Source organism: Saimiri boliviensis, chromosome 6 (assembly GCF_048565385.1).
Source record: "Saimiri boliviensis isolate mSaiBol1 chromosome 6, mSaiBol1.pri, whole genome shotgun sequence".
In the NCBI taxonomy this organism is placed as follows: Eukaryota; Metazoa; Chordata; class Mammalia; order Primates; family Cebidae; genus Saimiri; species Saimiri boliviensis.
This window is the reverse complement of record NC_133454.1, coordinates 45184379-45198085: the sequence shown is the minus strand read 5'-3', so window position 1 is coordinate 45198085 and position 13707 is coordinate 45184379. Positions and strand designations below refer to the sequence as shown.

The 13707-nt window shown below is 41.7% G+C and overlaps 1 protein-coding gene across 4 annotated transcripts; it reads right to left on the bottom strand.

The window, feature by feature from the left end:
- Positions 1-685: 685 nt before the first annotated feature.
- On the bottom strand, positions 686-13375 carry C6H11orf87 (chromosome 6 C11orf87 homolog). 4 transcript variants are annotated; one of them, XR_012518031.1, is made up of 5 exons: positions 7882-13375; positions 7505-7683; positions 6884-7034; positions 4922-6397; positions 686-4706 (listed from the first exon to the last, which is right to left on the bottom strand). XR_012518031.1 is itself a non-coding variant. In XM_074400548.1 (4 exons), the coding sequence occupies exons 3-4, from the start codon at positions 6917-6919 to the stop codon at positions 5546-5548; spliced, it is 888 nt and encodes a 295-aa protein (XP_074256649.1). In that variant the 5' UTR covers positions 6920-7034; positions 7505-7683; positions 7882-13375; the 3' UTR covers positions 686-5545. The 4 variants fall into 4 exon arrangements, 3 of the variants coding, with proteins under 3 accessions (XP_074256649.1, XP_003923783.1, XP_074256650.1); XM_074400548.1 differs by having other exon boundaries at positions 686-6397; XM_003923734.4 differs by lacking the exon at positions 6884-7034 and having other exon boundaries at positions 686-6397.
- Between the last annotated feature and the right edge of the window lie 332 nt (positions 13376-13707).

Below are 13707 nucleotides of genomic sequence, written 5' to 3'. Positions count from 1 at the left end.
AATAATTACAAGATAGACCCAAGCTTTTCACCCACCAGTCCAGAAGATGCAGGGAACCCAGAAGTTCCTGAATCTCCAAGAAGGGGACAATGTGTGCAAGCACTGGTGGATCTATGGATGGCAGGGGTCAGGATATACAGGTTCCTGTGAATGATGAGTTTGAGATGGAAGACAAAGGTCCAGGGTATAAAATGGCAGTGATAAATGTCAACACAAAAGCCAGTAGGACAATAGCACTTCAAACTTAGGAGCAGCTCCTTTTCAGCAGGGTTCAGCTAGGATCCATCAGAATTTACATAAATTGGGGGCTGCCTTTGCTCTAATTGGCACAAAATCATGTCAGCCCACATCCCTTCCTGATATACCTGATTATATTATATTAGACAAGTGGAGGCAGAGAAAGAAGAAATCTGAGAATTTAAGTATATTACCTCAAGATCCTGAGCATCTGCCTAAAGAAGCTGCTAAATTATTATAGTGGACTGTTTATTGGGTTGTCCTAAATTTTATACACATCCCATTTCTAAGATGTAGTTGGTTTGTGATGAAGAGCAGATGAGCTGGGAAAATATTTTTTAAAAACAATATAATTTCTTTGAGTAACTGAGTGTAATAGAATAAGTAATTATGTTATCCCGGTATATTATACAATAAACTGGTGAGGAAATATTGTCCAAAAAGCCAATTAACAAGAAAACTCTTTTATTGATAGAAAAGCAAAACATATTTTCCATGAATTCTAATATCTGTTTTCTTCTGTCTATTGGGTATACTCAAGTTTGAAAGTCAGTTTTTCTGTTGTTGTTATCATCACTTCACTGTTGTTGCTTTTAATCTCTGATTACAAGAAACAACCCCTTGTAATCACAACTGTAAGGGAAATATCCCTATGTCAAAGGGGTAGGACCTCCTTGATAAGTCGTTGTCTCTAATTAAAGTTAATTCTTATTCTCAGTATACAATTCATACCTGGCACCAATTGTATTATTAGGTTGGTGACATTAATAAGTATTGATGTCAAGCCACATTAGCTGTTTCTCAAATGTTACCAAATAACCAAATCAGAATCAGATTTACATTCATTCCAATTATTAAACACTCTCCTATAAATTGGGCAATTTATTCTAATATGACCTGAAACATCCATGAGTCACAATCACTAGTTCCAACAAAAAATGGCCCAAATAAGTAGATCTTTCAGATTCAAATTCACAGATCAAATTCATATGGGAATGGGACTAAGAAAACTGATCAGATTATATTAAAGTTTCTGCTTCTAATTTAACCTGTAACTTTCACATAATATCATCTAGCAATTGTTCAACTGTCACCCACAGAAAAACACTAAAGTGTATGTCTACATGATTAAAAAAAGAATTTAACCATTGTCTAATTGATACAATTGATGCAGATAGAAATGGTGGAAAATTCAGATGTTAAGTTTCTTAAAGCTAATTTGTCCATATTATCTAAAAATGATTTTTCAAACTAAAGATAATTGTAATGTTTTCACTTTAGCTATGCAGATAAAAGTTGTATCTCTACACAACATACAGGTTGAAAATGAAAAAAAAAAAATCAAACCACAATCCAGATTCCAGGTTTGTGGTCTAGATGGCCCTAAACCTCTTCTGGATATTTTTGCTTTCTGTCTAGATATTCAGACCACATTGACATGGTCATAACGTTATTATCATTGCTACATTTGAGTCACTAACCTAGGAAAGGAAGCTTATCTAATTACCAATTTTCCAAGCTAACCAGGACTCTCCCCTTTCATTACTAAAGAGAAAGTCATTCAGATTTGACCCAGAGTAATAAGTGCATGCACATACCTGACTTTTCAGTATCCTCTTTGGATAAGAGGATGGAACAACTATTTAGTTTCCATCTCATTCTTGTAATGACAGAAAAGAGAATACAAAAAGTCAATTGCAAATTTATACAAAATGTATGCATATATAAATACATATCTATGGGTGTATATAAAGTCTAAAGATTATATCCATCTACATCTTTAAGATTCAGAGTCTTGTACAGTTGATATAATAGTATTCTCCCTCCAAATTTTCTCATTTTTTAAAAACAGTAAGAATCAAGCATGCCACCTTATTAATACTGAATAGCAAGTGCAGAAGTTAAGCTGTAGCTATAGGGGTTTGAAGCAATTAGTTTGACGGACATCAGTAAATAAAATCCTTGAAATAAATTTAGCTATTTCCAGATTGCCTTTTGTTTCATAAAAATGAAAACCTCAATGCCCTGTTGGTAGCATCCCAAGCTCCTGAGACTGCCAATTGAGCTCTCTGAAAAGCAGTGCTTTAAACAGGGTCTGTACAAATTGCTTAGATATGTGCTTATTGAAATAATTTGGTGTGGGAACTGGGTTACTAGAATTTCATGTAATTCTCTATCTCATGAAAAAAATCACAAGTGATACCACTGGAAGCTTAGGTTCTGAGTATATTAAGTTCAGTATGAATTTTGACTCACAAACTGCATCATCTTTACACAGAGCACTATTTAAAATATTAAACCATAGTCAATTAATGGATAAAGGCATACACATTTAAAGGTGCACAATAATAGTGTATTACAGATGTGTGCCCATGTTGAGAGGTATTGAGATCTTTTTTATTTATTTATTTTACAATATACATGATGCTTTTATTTCTCTTGCTCCTTGCATTCCTTTGGGGGAAAATGATGTAGGATAACTTCTTAATTATCCCACAAAGTGTACAGGCTGCTCCTTGGAAGGGGGTTATTATTGCATGCCTCGAATGTACTATGATTCATAAGGCAAGAACATATGCGTAGCTTCAGCACCAAGAAAATTGAATCGTTATCCAGCACTGCTCACAACAGAACATCTTATTGCTTTAATAAAATGGGAAATTATTCACTGTAGAAAGTGCACCAAATAAGGGGAAGAAAGTAATGTCCATGCACTTATTGGAGCTCATTGGAAATGACGAAGCTCCCTTCTGGGTCCCTGATTCTATTCAAATTTCAAGTCTAAAAGTCATTCTGTAGTAAGATATTAAAGAGCTACCACTGGATGAGGGTGAGCTACAAAAATTAATGGACTTTCTTCTTCACAGTGCCTTAGTCATTCTGATGTACACTGTAGAAGTCTGATGCACTAAAGGATTCCCTAGTGGCCTGAGGGAGTTAATGCACTCTTTTACCTATTAATAGGAAGTGACTAAGGCACTGGAGAAAATCTGGTTCATTGTTTAACATATTGTATCCAAATATTTTCCCTGGTCTTCCTAATATTACAAGATGGCATGCTTCAGTGATGATCTTCTGTGCTTCAGGAAAGGGGATTATCTAGTGGGTGATTAACTTTAATAAATTATTTTTATAAGAGATGCAGACTAAGCTTGGGCAATTAAATAATGACCAAAAACATTAGAGGTAATATTTCCTCTGAATAAGAGCACATGTGCCTGGACCAAGCAGACAATTTAGAACAACTAGTTGTTTAGGAGAGGGATGCTTTTAGTGTCACTATTGCCTTACACCCTGCAGAACAGGAAGGACTCTCTTGGTAGAGCTTTTTGCAGATCATTTTCATTCATACAGTTCCCAAAAATTTGAATAGCTGTCAAAGGCTTAATTTCCAAGAAGAGATGCCACTGCATATAGTTAATATTATAATACGCTTCTGGCTTCTTCTGTCATTCAACCAAAGGAAACAAGGTAGTAAACAATTATAGACGAATTCCATTTCTAACATAGATGACCTCGTCTTGCATTAGAAAATAATAAAATATTTATATTTTCTCAAATTTTTTCTCAGTATTTGTGTATATTCAGTGAAGCTGGCTAGGGCAGACAGAGAAAGAGAGAGCCTTTCCTTTGCTGCAGGCAGAGATTTGTAACTAAACACGCTGCAAATATTTTTATCCTGTAAGTAATTACTAGATCAAACTTCTTGAAATTCTCATGTCCTGTCATCCAAATTGCCCAACATCCCCACCAGTCTCATCTCCAACCATTTATAGTACAAGCAAGCACACACACCACTGCCTCCAGGTGGTAACTGCATGCAGGGAGAACTACAGGCACTGTTTAAATATTAACTATGTTTTTTAATAGATGGCATTCCTGCACATCCATTGTTTCTGTGGTTGTGGTTTTTTCTATTATTTGCAAAAGAAAAAAATAAAGCATGTGTGTCATCTTTTTATAACAGTCTACTACAGGATAAGGTACAAAAGAACACTTCTGGAAACAGCAGAAGCCAGGTCTGCACCACTGAATTTCTCATCCAGTGGTAACCATTATATCAACAGCTGGAAATTAAGAACAATACTATACAGTTTGGAGGACATAGTACAGAACTATAGTTTTTTCTGTATTTGGTACCAATATTATAAATATATAACAAAGGTGCACTTGTTCTAAAAATAAAACAAACATTCTAGTTGGTTAGATACTGCACTTTCAGTACTACACATCACCTAATACTTTTTTTTTTTTACAAAAAGATAACTTATGCAACGTTTAATAATAAGAAAACCAATAGTACACGCTAACCCGATTGTAGAAAAAGAAAAAAGAACCCAACCAAAAGCCAGAATAGTCTCTTTCCAAAAAGCCTCTCCTCCGCCTTCACAACTAGAGGAAGTAACCAGAACGGTGAGGCGACTTCAGCACCAGACCTGGCTGGACAGCTCCCAGATCCTCCGTAAATCCTGAAAATGTCACAAGTCAAAGGTGTACGGGTGGGGGCGGGGCAGGGAGTGAAAGCGTTAGCTTTTTTTTTAAAAAAAAAAAAACGTATTTAAAGATTTTAATGTACTTATGCTCGGCCAGCGAGGGACATTTTAAAAAGTAAATCAAATGCTCTGTCCTGGAAAAGGTAATGATTAACCAAGGAGTGAGAAATGACCTGACTGGCAAGGGGTACCTGTCATAAACGCTTTCCGGGGACTTTCTCCATGGCCTCTTGCAGTCCTGGTGCTTCATATAGACGTTTTCTTTATATACTATTGCCTGAGCCCTGCGGAGGGTGGGAATGGGGAGGTGAGGGAAGCTAAAGGAAAAGTGAAAGCTTAGGGGTCAGAGGGGAAGGAAGGAAACTAAACCTTAACTTGACAGCTATGTACATTACTGGGCCCCCTCCCCTCCCTCTGCTCCGAGAATCAATGCCTTTTATATATTTGGTAGCTTGTGCGGTTTCTCCTCCTAATTGAGGGGAGCGCGGGGTGGAGTGGGAAGATGCATCCTTCACTGACAATGAGAAATTATGTGATTTGTCATGCGCTTGGATTGTGTTATTAGTATAATAATTACTATAAATATTATTAAAGTATTATCAGCGTTATTTCTTCTTCAGAGACTTTCCTCGCCCAATATTTACAAATACCGCACAGTGCCTCGGCGGAGGAGAAACAAGAGTAATGGGAGGGCAGGTAAGGAAACCAGGAAGAGGAAAGGGGCCAGAGGAAAATGGAAAAGGCAGGAAGGAGGAGAAAAGCAAGGATGGCAAAGATGCTGGAAATGAGGACGGGGAACGAGAGGGGCTAGACGATCAGGACAGTACCACCGTTTGCAAAAGGCCCTCGCCAGCTGTGTCCAAACAGGAGGAAGCTGCGTGTGCTCCTTGGGGACTGGAGGCTGGCAGTGGAGGCGGAGGAGCACAGGGACCCTGGCACGGGAGGCCAGGGGATGAAGAGGAGGAGGACGAGGCATTGGAGGGAGTGCAGAATGGAGAGTCCCGGGGCTGCCTCTCCAGCCGGGTTTCCTTTGCGTGGGTTGGGGCCTGCCTGCTGGGTCGGGGTAGCCCTCCGCCACCACGGCTGCCGCTGCAGTGATCCCGCTCATATTCCTCCTGAGCCCTCTGCATCTTCCGCTTCTTCATCCTACGCTTGTGGATGTGGAACGTGGAGAGGGACAGCACGATGAGGCAGAAGATGAGGGTGACCAGGACAATCAGCACCAGCGTAGAGGAGAAGGACTGGAAGAGCTGCTGTCCCACCTGCGTGATGCAGGTGCCGCTGCCGCCTGCGCCTGGGCCACGGGCCCCCATGCTGCCGCTGCCGCTGGCGTTGGGGGAAGCAAAGGTCCGGTTGAGGAGACACGGCGGCAACGCCAGCCTCAGCTCCTTCGGTGCCCTGGCACTCATTGGCGCGGGGCTGAAAGGGGCCGGGCTCACTAGGCTTCCCCTTTGAGCACACCGTTCCCACCAGCCAAGAAGAGGATGGAGCCCACACCACCCAAAACCGCTCCCTATAGCGGGAGGGGGTGTGCAAGCGAGCCAAGGACTAACGGAGCAACTGCTGGCAAGCAAGGCGACCAAGGAGTGAACGGCGCCGGAGAGATCCTCGCCGATTCCACCTCGAACCTGTCTCTGCGCGCCCCTTTCCTTCGCGGAGGCACCAGGCTGCAAAGACACAAAGCTTAGTTAGAATCTCGGCTGCTGCCCGGGGGAGTGCGGTCGGTCGGGAAGGATCAAACACCACCGCAAAACGGCCCTCTGGGCACACTGCCTGAGCTGGGCGCTGCCCGTCTTTTCGGTCAGCGGACCCCAGCCTGCCCACCCCTGGCCGTGCACCAGAGCCACCAGCTGCCTGCTCACGCCACTCGGCAGGATGGGGTCTGCGCCCGCACCGCGGAGGTGCCGATTACTCAGCAGATAAGGCAGCTTCCCTTCCGCCCTTCACAACTTTATAATTACAACAGACACGCAGCTGCTTCGGATTGAATTCCCTACTTCCCAGAGCACCGGATCTCCTCATTTCTGCTCCCCATCGGCGGATATCTTCACCTGGATCCTACCCTTCCCAGCACCCACCCCAGGCCACGAAGGAGGCTTCGGGTACGCAGTCTTCCCTTCTTCCCATCCACCTCCCCCACACTCCAGACTCGCCCTCTCTGGAACGGTGTCAGATCTCTCGGGTTCCATTCCCAGGGGGATACCCCTGGCACCACATCCCACTCTGCCTCTGTCCGCGACCGTGGCTGACGCGCAGGAACGCGCTCCATCTCTTCTCCAGCCTTCTTCCCTGGCATTCTCCCCCCTCCAAAAAAAAAAAAAATACAGCGGAAACATCCTTCTCAGCTGACACATTCCCACAAACGGCCCCCTCCTCCCCATCTCTCTGTGACCCCAACTTGACAGTAGTCTGCTTCTTTCTAGAAGAGCTGGAATGGGAAGGGGAGGGTTTCCGCCTTCAAAGTTTGGGGAACGGACCTTCTGTCTTTCCCAGACCCAGCCGGAAGGCCCCGAGGCTTTTCCGGGAGACTGGAGCCAGTAGACCCGAAGCTCACAGGGAGCCTCCTTGCTGCTCTCAAGAGGCAGCTGCAAACTGTTGCACTGCGGAGCAGCGAGGCAGCGCGCAAGCAAGCCGGATCCTGGTCCGGGGCAGGGGCGGGAGCCAGAGCTATGTCCAGAGGTGGCTGCACAGGCCGCCTGAGCTGCCTTCCCCAGTAGCGCCGGTCGTCAGGTCACCCGGCCATCAGAAGCCTTTAGTCGCACCTTGTCTCTTACCTGGACCGCCAGCTGTCTGCAAGGAGGGAGCCCCCGCCGCGCGGCTGCAGTGGCGCCTGCAGAAGGCGCGGAGTGAATGGGCCAGAGACCGACCGAGCCTCGCTGCTGCCGCCGCCGCCGCCGCCGCCACCGCCGCCGCTGCCGCCTTCACCGCCGCTTCAGGGAGCTCAGCTCGCAGCCTATTGCCAGAGAGGCTGGTGACGTCAGGCAGCCACTGCCAGGGCTCCAAGCCACCCCTCAGGCCCCCACCCACCCTCTTACCCCAACACCTTGTCCTGGCATAGCGAGCCTCTGACACACACTTCCCAGTTCCCTGCCCTTCTCCAGCCCAGGAGCTAGAAGGAGCAACCCCCACACCCACCCTGCAAGCAACCCACCTTTCGCACTCTCTTGGCTGGGAAGGGTTGAATCTTCAGTTCTCCAGCTTTCTGATTTTGTTCTAGAGCTGACCCTTTGGTGCCAGGATCACATTTTTACACCCTGGAGAACCATCTCCTTTCAGTGCACAGATCAGACTTTCTGCCTGGTGGCTGAAGAAAATTCCCCACTCCAAATCCTCTCTGTGCTAACCCTGGTTCTGAACATAAACTGCATGCATTAGATGACAGGGGCATTTCTCAACACAAGTGTGACAGAACCCAAAACACAAACCTGAGCAAATTAAACAATCCAAATTAGCCATTTTCCTCCCCTGGAGTTTCCAAGTTATCTTTCACTCCCCCTGATTCATAATCCTCCTCCTTGCATCCTTCACCTACTCATCTCTAGGCCCCAGACTCGCTCAATGTATTAAACACCCCTTCTAGTCTGACAATGTAGACACTCATGAGCACATAAAGCATACAGTCTTATAAGGCAGAAAGATGAAATTACTCAGAGGAAGGCAGAAAGAACTCCTTATGAAAATTCTAAGTATTGTAGCTCACACAAAGTACCCCTTCACTGGCCCTAACTCTTGGCAAAGTGTTTGGAGCACAACCTCTTAGCAAAACAGATTAAAACTTCCAGAAAAGAATTCAACAGCTTCTCTAAATCTGGAAAGAGACTAGTCATCTATTGGTTTAGAAGTCTTAGAAAAATATGAATAGTGCATTTGGTTACAGTATCCAGCTTTGAAAAGGAGTATGCTCATTTTTCTGTTGGAGAAGCCAGCTAGGAACAGTACCTAAAGACATTGCATGGTCTTTGAAGGCACTCGGGTGTATTTTCTTCTTTCCTCCTTGTCTTGTTTTCTCTGAGTCTAGCACAGTGCCCGTAGCTTGCTTACTTGCTAAACTGAATGGTGCAGTGTATGTTGTTGTTCTTTCCTGTGATGTATCAGAAATGATTGAGGACCACTTATTTGCTTGTGTTTGCTGTGCTTGTAAAGAAAGAGGGTCTGACAGGTGGAGGGAAAAGCTGTAAACAGGGCATCCCTTCTGACCCTGTGATCAGGATTACACTGTTACTGATGACCACCCCCCCACCCCCACCCCAATGCTAGCATCACCTTCCTGCCTGGAATGAGAGCACATGATGCTTGAAATAGCCACCTGCCACATTTGGACAGTTTGGCTTTGGTGGTCTCAGGATGGAATGGTGAGTTTTTTTTTCACTGACTAAGTGACACTTTACCATTGACTCCTGACAGGCAATACCCCATTTTTACACACTCTCTTTGCTCCTGAGAAGTTCAGTCTAATAAACATTTTGTAAAGCAAATCCAATTTTGAATACTCCAAAAAGAGATCTGGTTATTTCAAGAATAGGATATTTAGGGCAATAGCAGTAATAGAATCTTTTTTGCAGTGCTATTTTCAGCACTGAGCATATAGCAATATTTTATAATTTTTTAAAAGTTACCTTGTAAAGCAAAGAATTTTTACATAATTAGAATTGACTCTCAGTGTTCCTTCTGTTTTCTAGATTTGAAGAAATGAGTTACTGGGTTTTCCCTATGGGGAATATATCTTCACAACATGTTATGGGATTACGATATGTATGTTATGGGATTTTTCTTGCATGCCAAATTCCAAGGTTATGTCAGAAGGCTTCCAATGTTACTCTTTTGTTACAAATGATAGCCATCTGTTATACCAGGACTGCTAAAACTGTGTGCATTATTTTATACATCCTATGAAAAGACAAGGTCTTAATCTGGAGAATTTACAGTCTACAGCAGATGAACGTGATTCACCCAGACAATGGTATTTAACTGGAAATGATTTAGGTAGATTCAAGGCATTAGTTTTCAGGTCAAAAGCATGGTACACATTTTTTTTTTCTTTTCTCTTTCAAGAATAGGCAGTAGGTTCATAATTTGTTCTTACCCAGAGGACAAATGTCCTAAATACACAGAGTTGGATGTCATCAGGCAGTGTGTTTCAAACCCAAGGAAGGGCAATGACAGCAAATATGCACACCTCTTGGACTGCAGGAATTGATCCCACTGACTTACCGTATGATTTTGGCACATCTGGCTTAATGACAAGGCTTCTTCCAGACAATATCATTGTTGCCACTATTTTTCATACCAAACTTCACAAGCCACAGTCCCAAGAGTGCAGAACCAAGAAACTTCTGAAATTCCTGTAATCTTCCCTTGTAATGGGGATGCCCCTCTGGACACAAGCAGGTTCCAAATATTTAACACCATTTAATATTTCAAGTTTAATGAAGAATCTCAACCTAACTTAGAAAAAAGTGCCACATGGGCACCTGTACCTAAATCTAAGAAGCATTGATTCAATAATAATAACTGTTATTATTTGCCAAACACTTACTATGTGCCAGGCTATACTAAACCCTATATTAGCATTAATCCTCTCTACAATCTCGCAAGGTTATTTTTTGCAAAATACAAAATTATTCAACAAAAATCTTTTGAGTACCTGCTATAGGTAAGGTGAGAAAACTAAAGCTCAGCGTGTTTAAAGGCCATGTCCAGGTAACTCACTGAGAAGTATATTGCCACATATATTATTGGGCTAAAACCCAGGTAACTGATTCCAGAGTATTCTTTTTGTGACTACTTTTTCATGACTTCTGTCTCTCGCTCTCTCTTTCCCTTTTTCTCTTTCACACACACTCCTCTATTTTTATTTTACCTCTATCTACTTTTGATTGTGGTAATTATGTAAAGCTAGAGAAAAGCAGAGATGCTTGGTTGAAGTACAGGAGGGAAGATGGGAAATCCCCGTTGTTCAGGTCTTTCCTTCCAATCAGCAGCAGTCTACAGGATCTCCACAGATTCTCTTGGACTGAACAAAGTCTAGTTTGATTTAGGCAAGTCATTCTAAACAACAGTACAGCATAATATATGCCAGGCTCCTCTTCGATTTACAGGGACTTTTCTAGTGAATGTGCAACTGATTCTGACATTTTGTCTAATCTTATATCTCCTCTAATCTGGGTCCCTGCATACCTGCAGAGGTATTTAATATTTGCTTTCAAGTTAAATAATCTTGAGCTAACTTAGAGAAAAGTGTCATATGTTGCCATGTTACTATTAAATCAACTACTGTCCCAGCCAGCAAATAATTAATAAACAAAGCTCAGAGTGAAGTTCTTGAATTTGTTCTAGTTATCTAGTTTTATTCTAATTCAGTATTGTCCTCTGCAAAATGGCAATAATAGTATTAGAATGTTTTTTGCAGTGCTGTTTTCAGCACTGAGCATATAGCAAGCATTCAGTAAATAGCTCATTACATTATAAAGAAAATTACTAAGATTGATATTTTATCCCTGGCAATAGAAGCACTATATTGTTTTGGACATCAAAATTCAGAAAAAAATTGATAAGTATTAGTGTCCTCTATGTGAAGATGACTAGAAAGGTGAAGGGACTAAAAACAATGATAGTTAATAAGCAATTCAAGGAGCTGAAAATATTAATCTTAAGACATGGAAAGATGTGGGGAATGTATCATAGCCTCTTAAAATGTTTGGAGTATCATCAATAGGAGATGGATTTATCCTACCCAACATACTCCAGAGAGAACAGAAATATAGAAAAACAGATACAGGATAGGAAGCCTCTTTCAATGCATTATTTCAGTAGTGGAAAGACCTTTCTAACCACGGAGCTGGTTATATACATCAGCAGTCTTCAAACTGGAGGAGTCAATCCCTGAGAATACATTAGAAATTTTCTAGGGGAATATGTATACTTTTAAGGGAATTATTTTCCAAGTCCTCTACCTCTATATGTACTTCTCCCCAAAACGTATCTATCTGGGATTAAAATTTATCTTTTGTCACCTCTCCTTGCATTTGTCCTATTTCACAGAAGAAAAACGTATGTCTCACCAGTCCTCAATTTTACTATAGTACATTTACTCAGGGTGTGAAAACCTTTGTGAAACTATGAAAAGCATTACCTTGAGGACGTATGACTCCTGAGAGAGGTGACAGCTGTCATTTGGGGACAAACTTATTTTAAGGCTCTATGTCTTACCTGTCTATGTATCAATTTAGAGTTTAAAAGTAAGGTGGTTGTCAGAGGAATGAACGTATTCTGGTTTATTTAAATTGAAAAATGGATCCAGACTGTTTTTGGAAACAGTAAGCCTGATTTGTCTATTTAGATTGACAGTTAGAACTGAATTTGCCTGATAGATTGTATGGAAGACATGCTACACAAATTGAATGCATTAAATCTGTTGATCCAAAGTTTTTACCAAATATATTTAAAGAAAATGTAGGATATGGAATATGCCAGAAATTACACTATTTAAAAGTATTAAATTTGTGATTTAGAAGTTTTAGATGTCAACTTAAAAATGTACAAAGGAGTCCATGATTTTCCAAAATTATTTTAGGGAGCATATGGGTAAAAAATCTCTGAAGATTACTTTTCCAAAGCATCTAGCCCCTGTTACACCATTTGGAAAAACTCAAACACAAATGAGACCCACCAGAGGTGTTGGAGATTTCTTACTGAAGTGGGAGTTTGAATTAGGTGGCTCCTCTAATTTTTAAGAAACATGAAATCCTATATACCTTTACATGCTTTTCAGGTGCTGCTAAGCTCCAGTGACACAAACATATGCTTCATCTCTTTACACTTCATAGTAAAACCATTCTCTGATTATGCTCAGGCCCAGTTAAATTTGAATGTTTGTGCAAAAAGTGAAGATTCCTCTTGTCCCATGATTCCTGACTGGGAAACTCATTTATTGAACAAATACCCAGAGTGCAACTACTATGTGCCACAAATTGTATCAAGGGCTTGGTACACCAGGGATCAAGGAAAAGTCTCTGCAATTCGAAACTTGCATTCTAGTTACAAAGGTGATCACATTCTGATTATCTGGTCAAAGAGAATGTTAACAATTCCCTCTTTTCCTAATATTTTTAAACTATCCTGTCAAAGAACAGAAGAGTGTATACTAAGTTGACTGATAGATGTGAAGTTAAAGGGGTAGATAGGTAAAAATAGATGGACCAGCAAATGTCAAATCTTTGATAAGATCTTTGTGATGAACAGATCCTGGATAATGAGAGTCCTGGATCATGATCAGAAACCGAGTGGCATATGCTTCTTTCAAGTGCTGTAGGCTGAGAATCTGCTTTTCATAAGAAAGATAAACTGAAAATACTTCCATCATCCAGAAAAAGATATGCCTAGATTAGGGTTTCTCAACCTTGCCACTATAGGAGCTTGGGACCATATACTTCTTTGTTGTGGGAGGCTATCTAATGCCTTGTGTAGGCTGTTGTGATTAGCAGTATTCCAAAGATGGTCCCACAATATTAAATCATTAAATCCAATGGTTATTTAACAAAACTAATTGAGATACTTCTGTGACTTTTTTTTTTTTTTTTTTTTTTTTTTTTTTTTTTTTTTTTTGAGACAGGGTCTTGCTCTGTCATCCAGACCAGAGTACAGTGGTGCAATCATAGTTCACTGCAGCCTTGACCTCCTAGGTTCAAGCAATCCTCCTGCCTCATGCTGCTCCCCCCTCCCCCCGCCAAGTTGCTGGGACTACATGCATGTGCTACCACATCTGGCTATTTTTTTTAATTAATTCACTTTTTGGTAGAGCTGGTGGGGGGTGTCTCACTATACTGCCCAGGTTGGATGGTATGACAAAAATTTTTTTAGATGTAATCAAAGTCCCAAATAGCTAAACTTAAGACATGGAGATTATTCCAATAGGCCTGATCCAATCAAGTGAGCTCTTCTAAAGAAGAAGGTTATTTCCCCACACACCCCCACCTGC

What these genes read in the sequence shown, in the direction of transcription:
- C6H11orf87 (XM_074400548.1), bottom strand. Translation starts at nt 6,919, where the DNA reads ATGGAACCCGAGAGATCTGACACCGTTCCAGAGAGG. An exon ending in CTGACACCGTTCCAGAGAGG is followed by an intron (nt 6,398 to 6,883) that starts GCGAGTCTGGAG and finishes GTGTCTTTGCAG; the next exon opens with CCTGGTGCCTCCGCGAAGGA.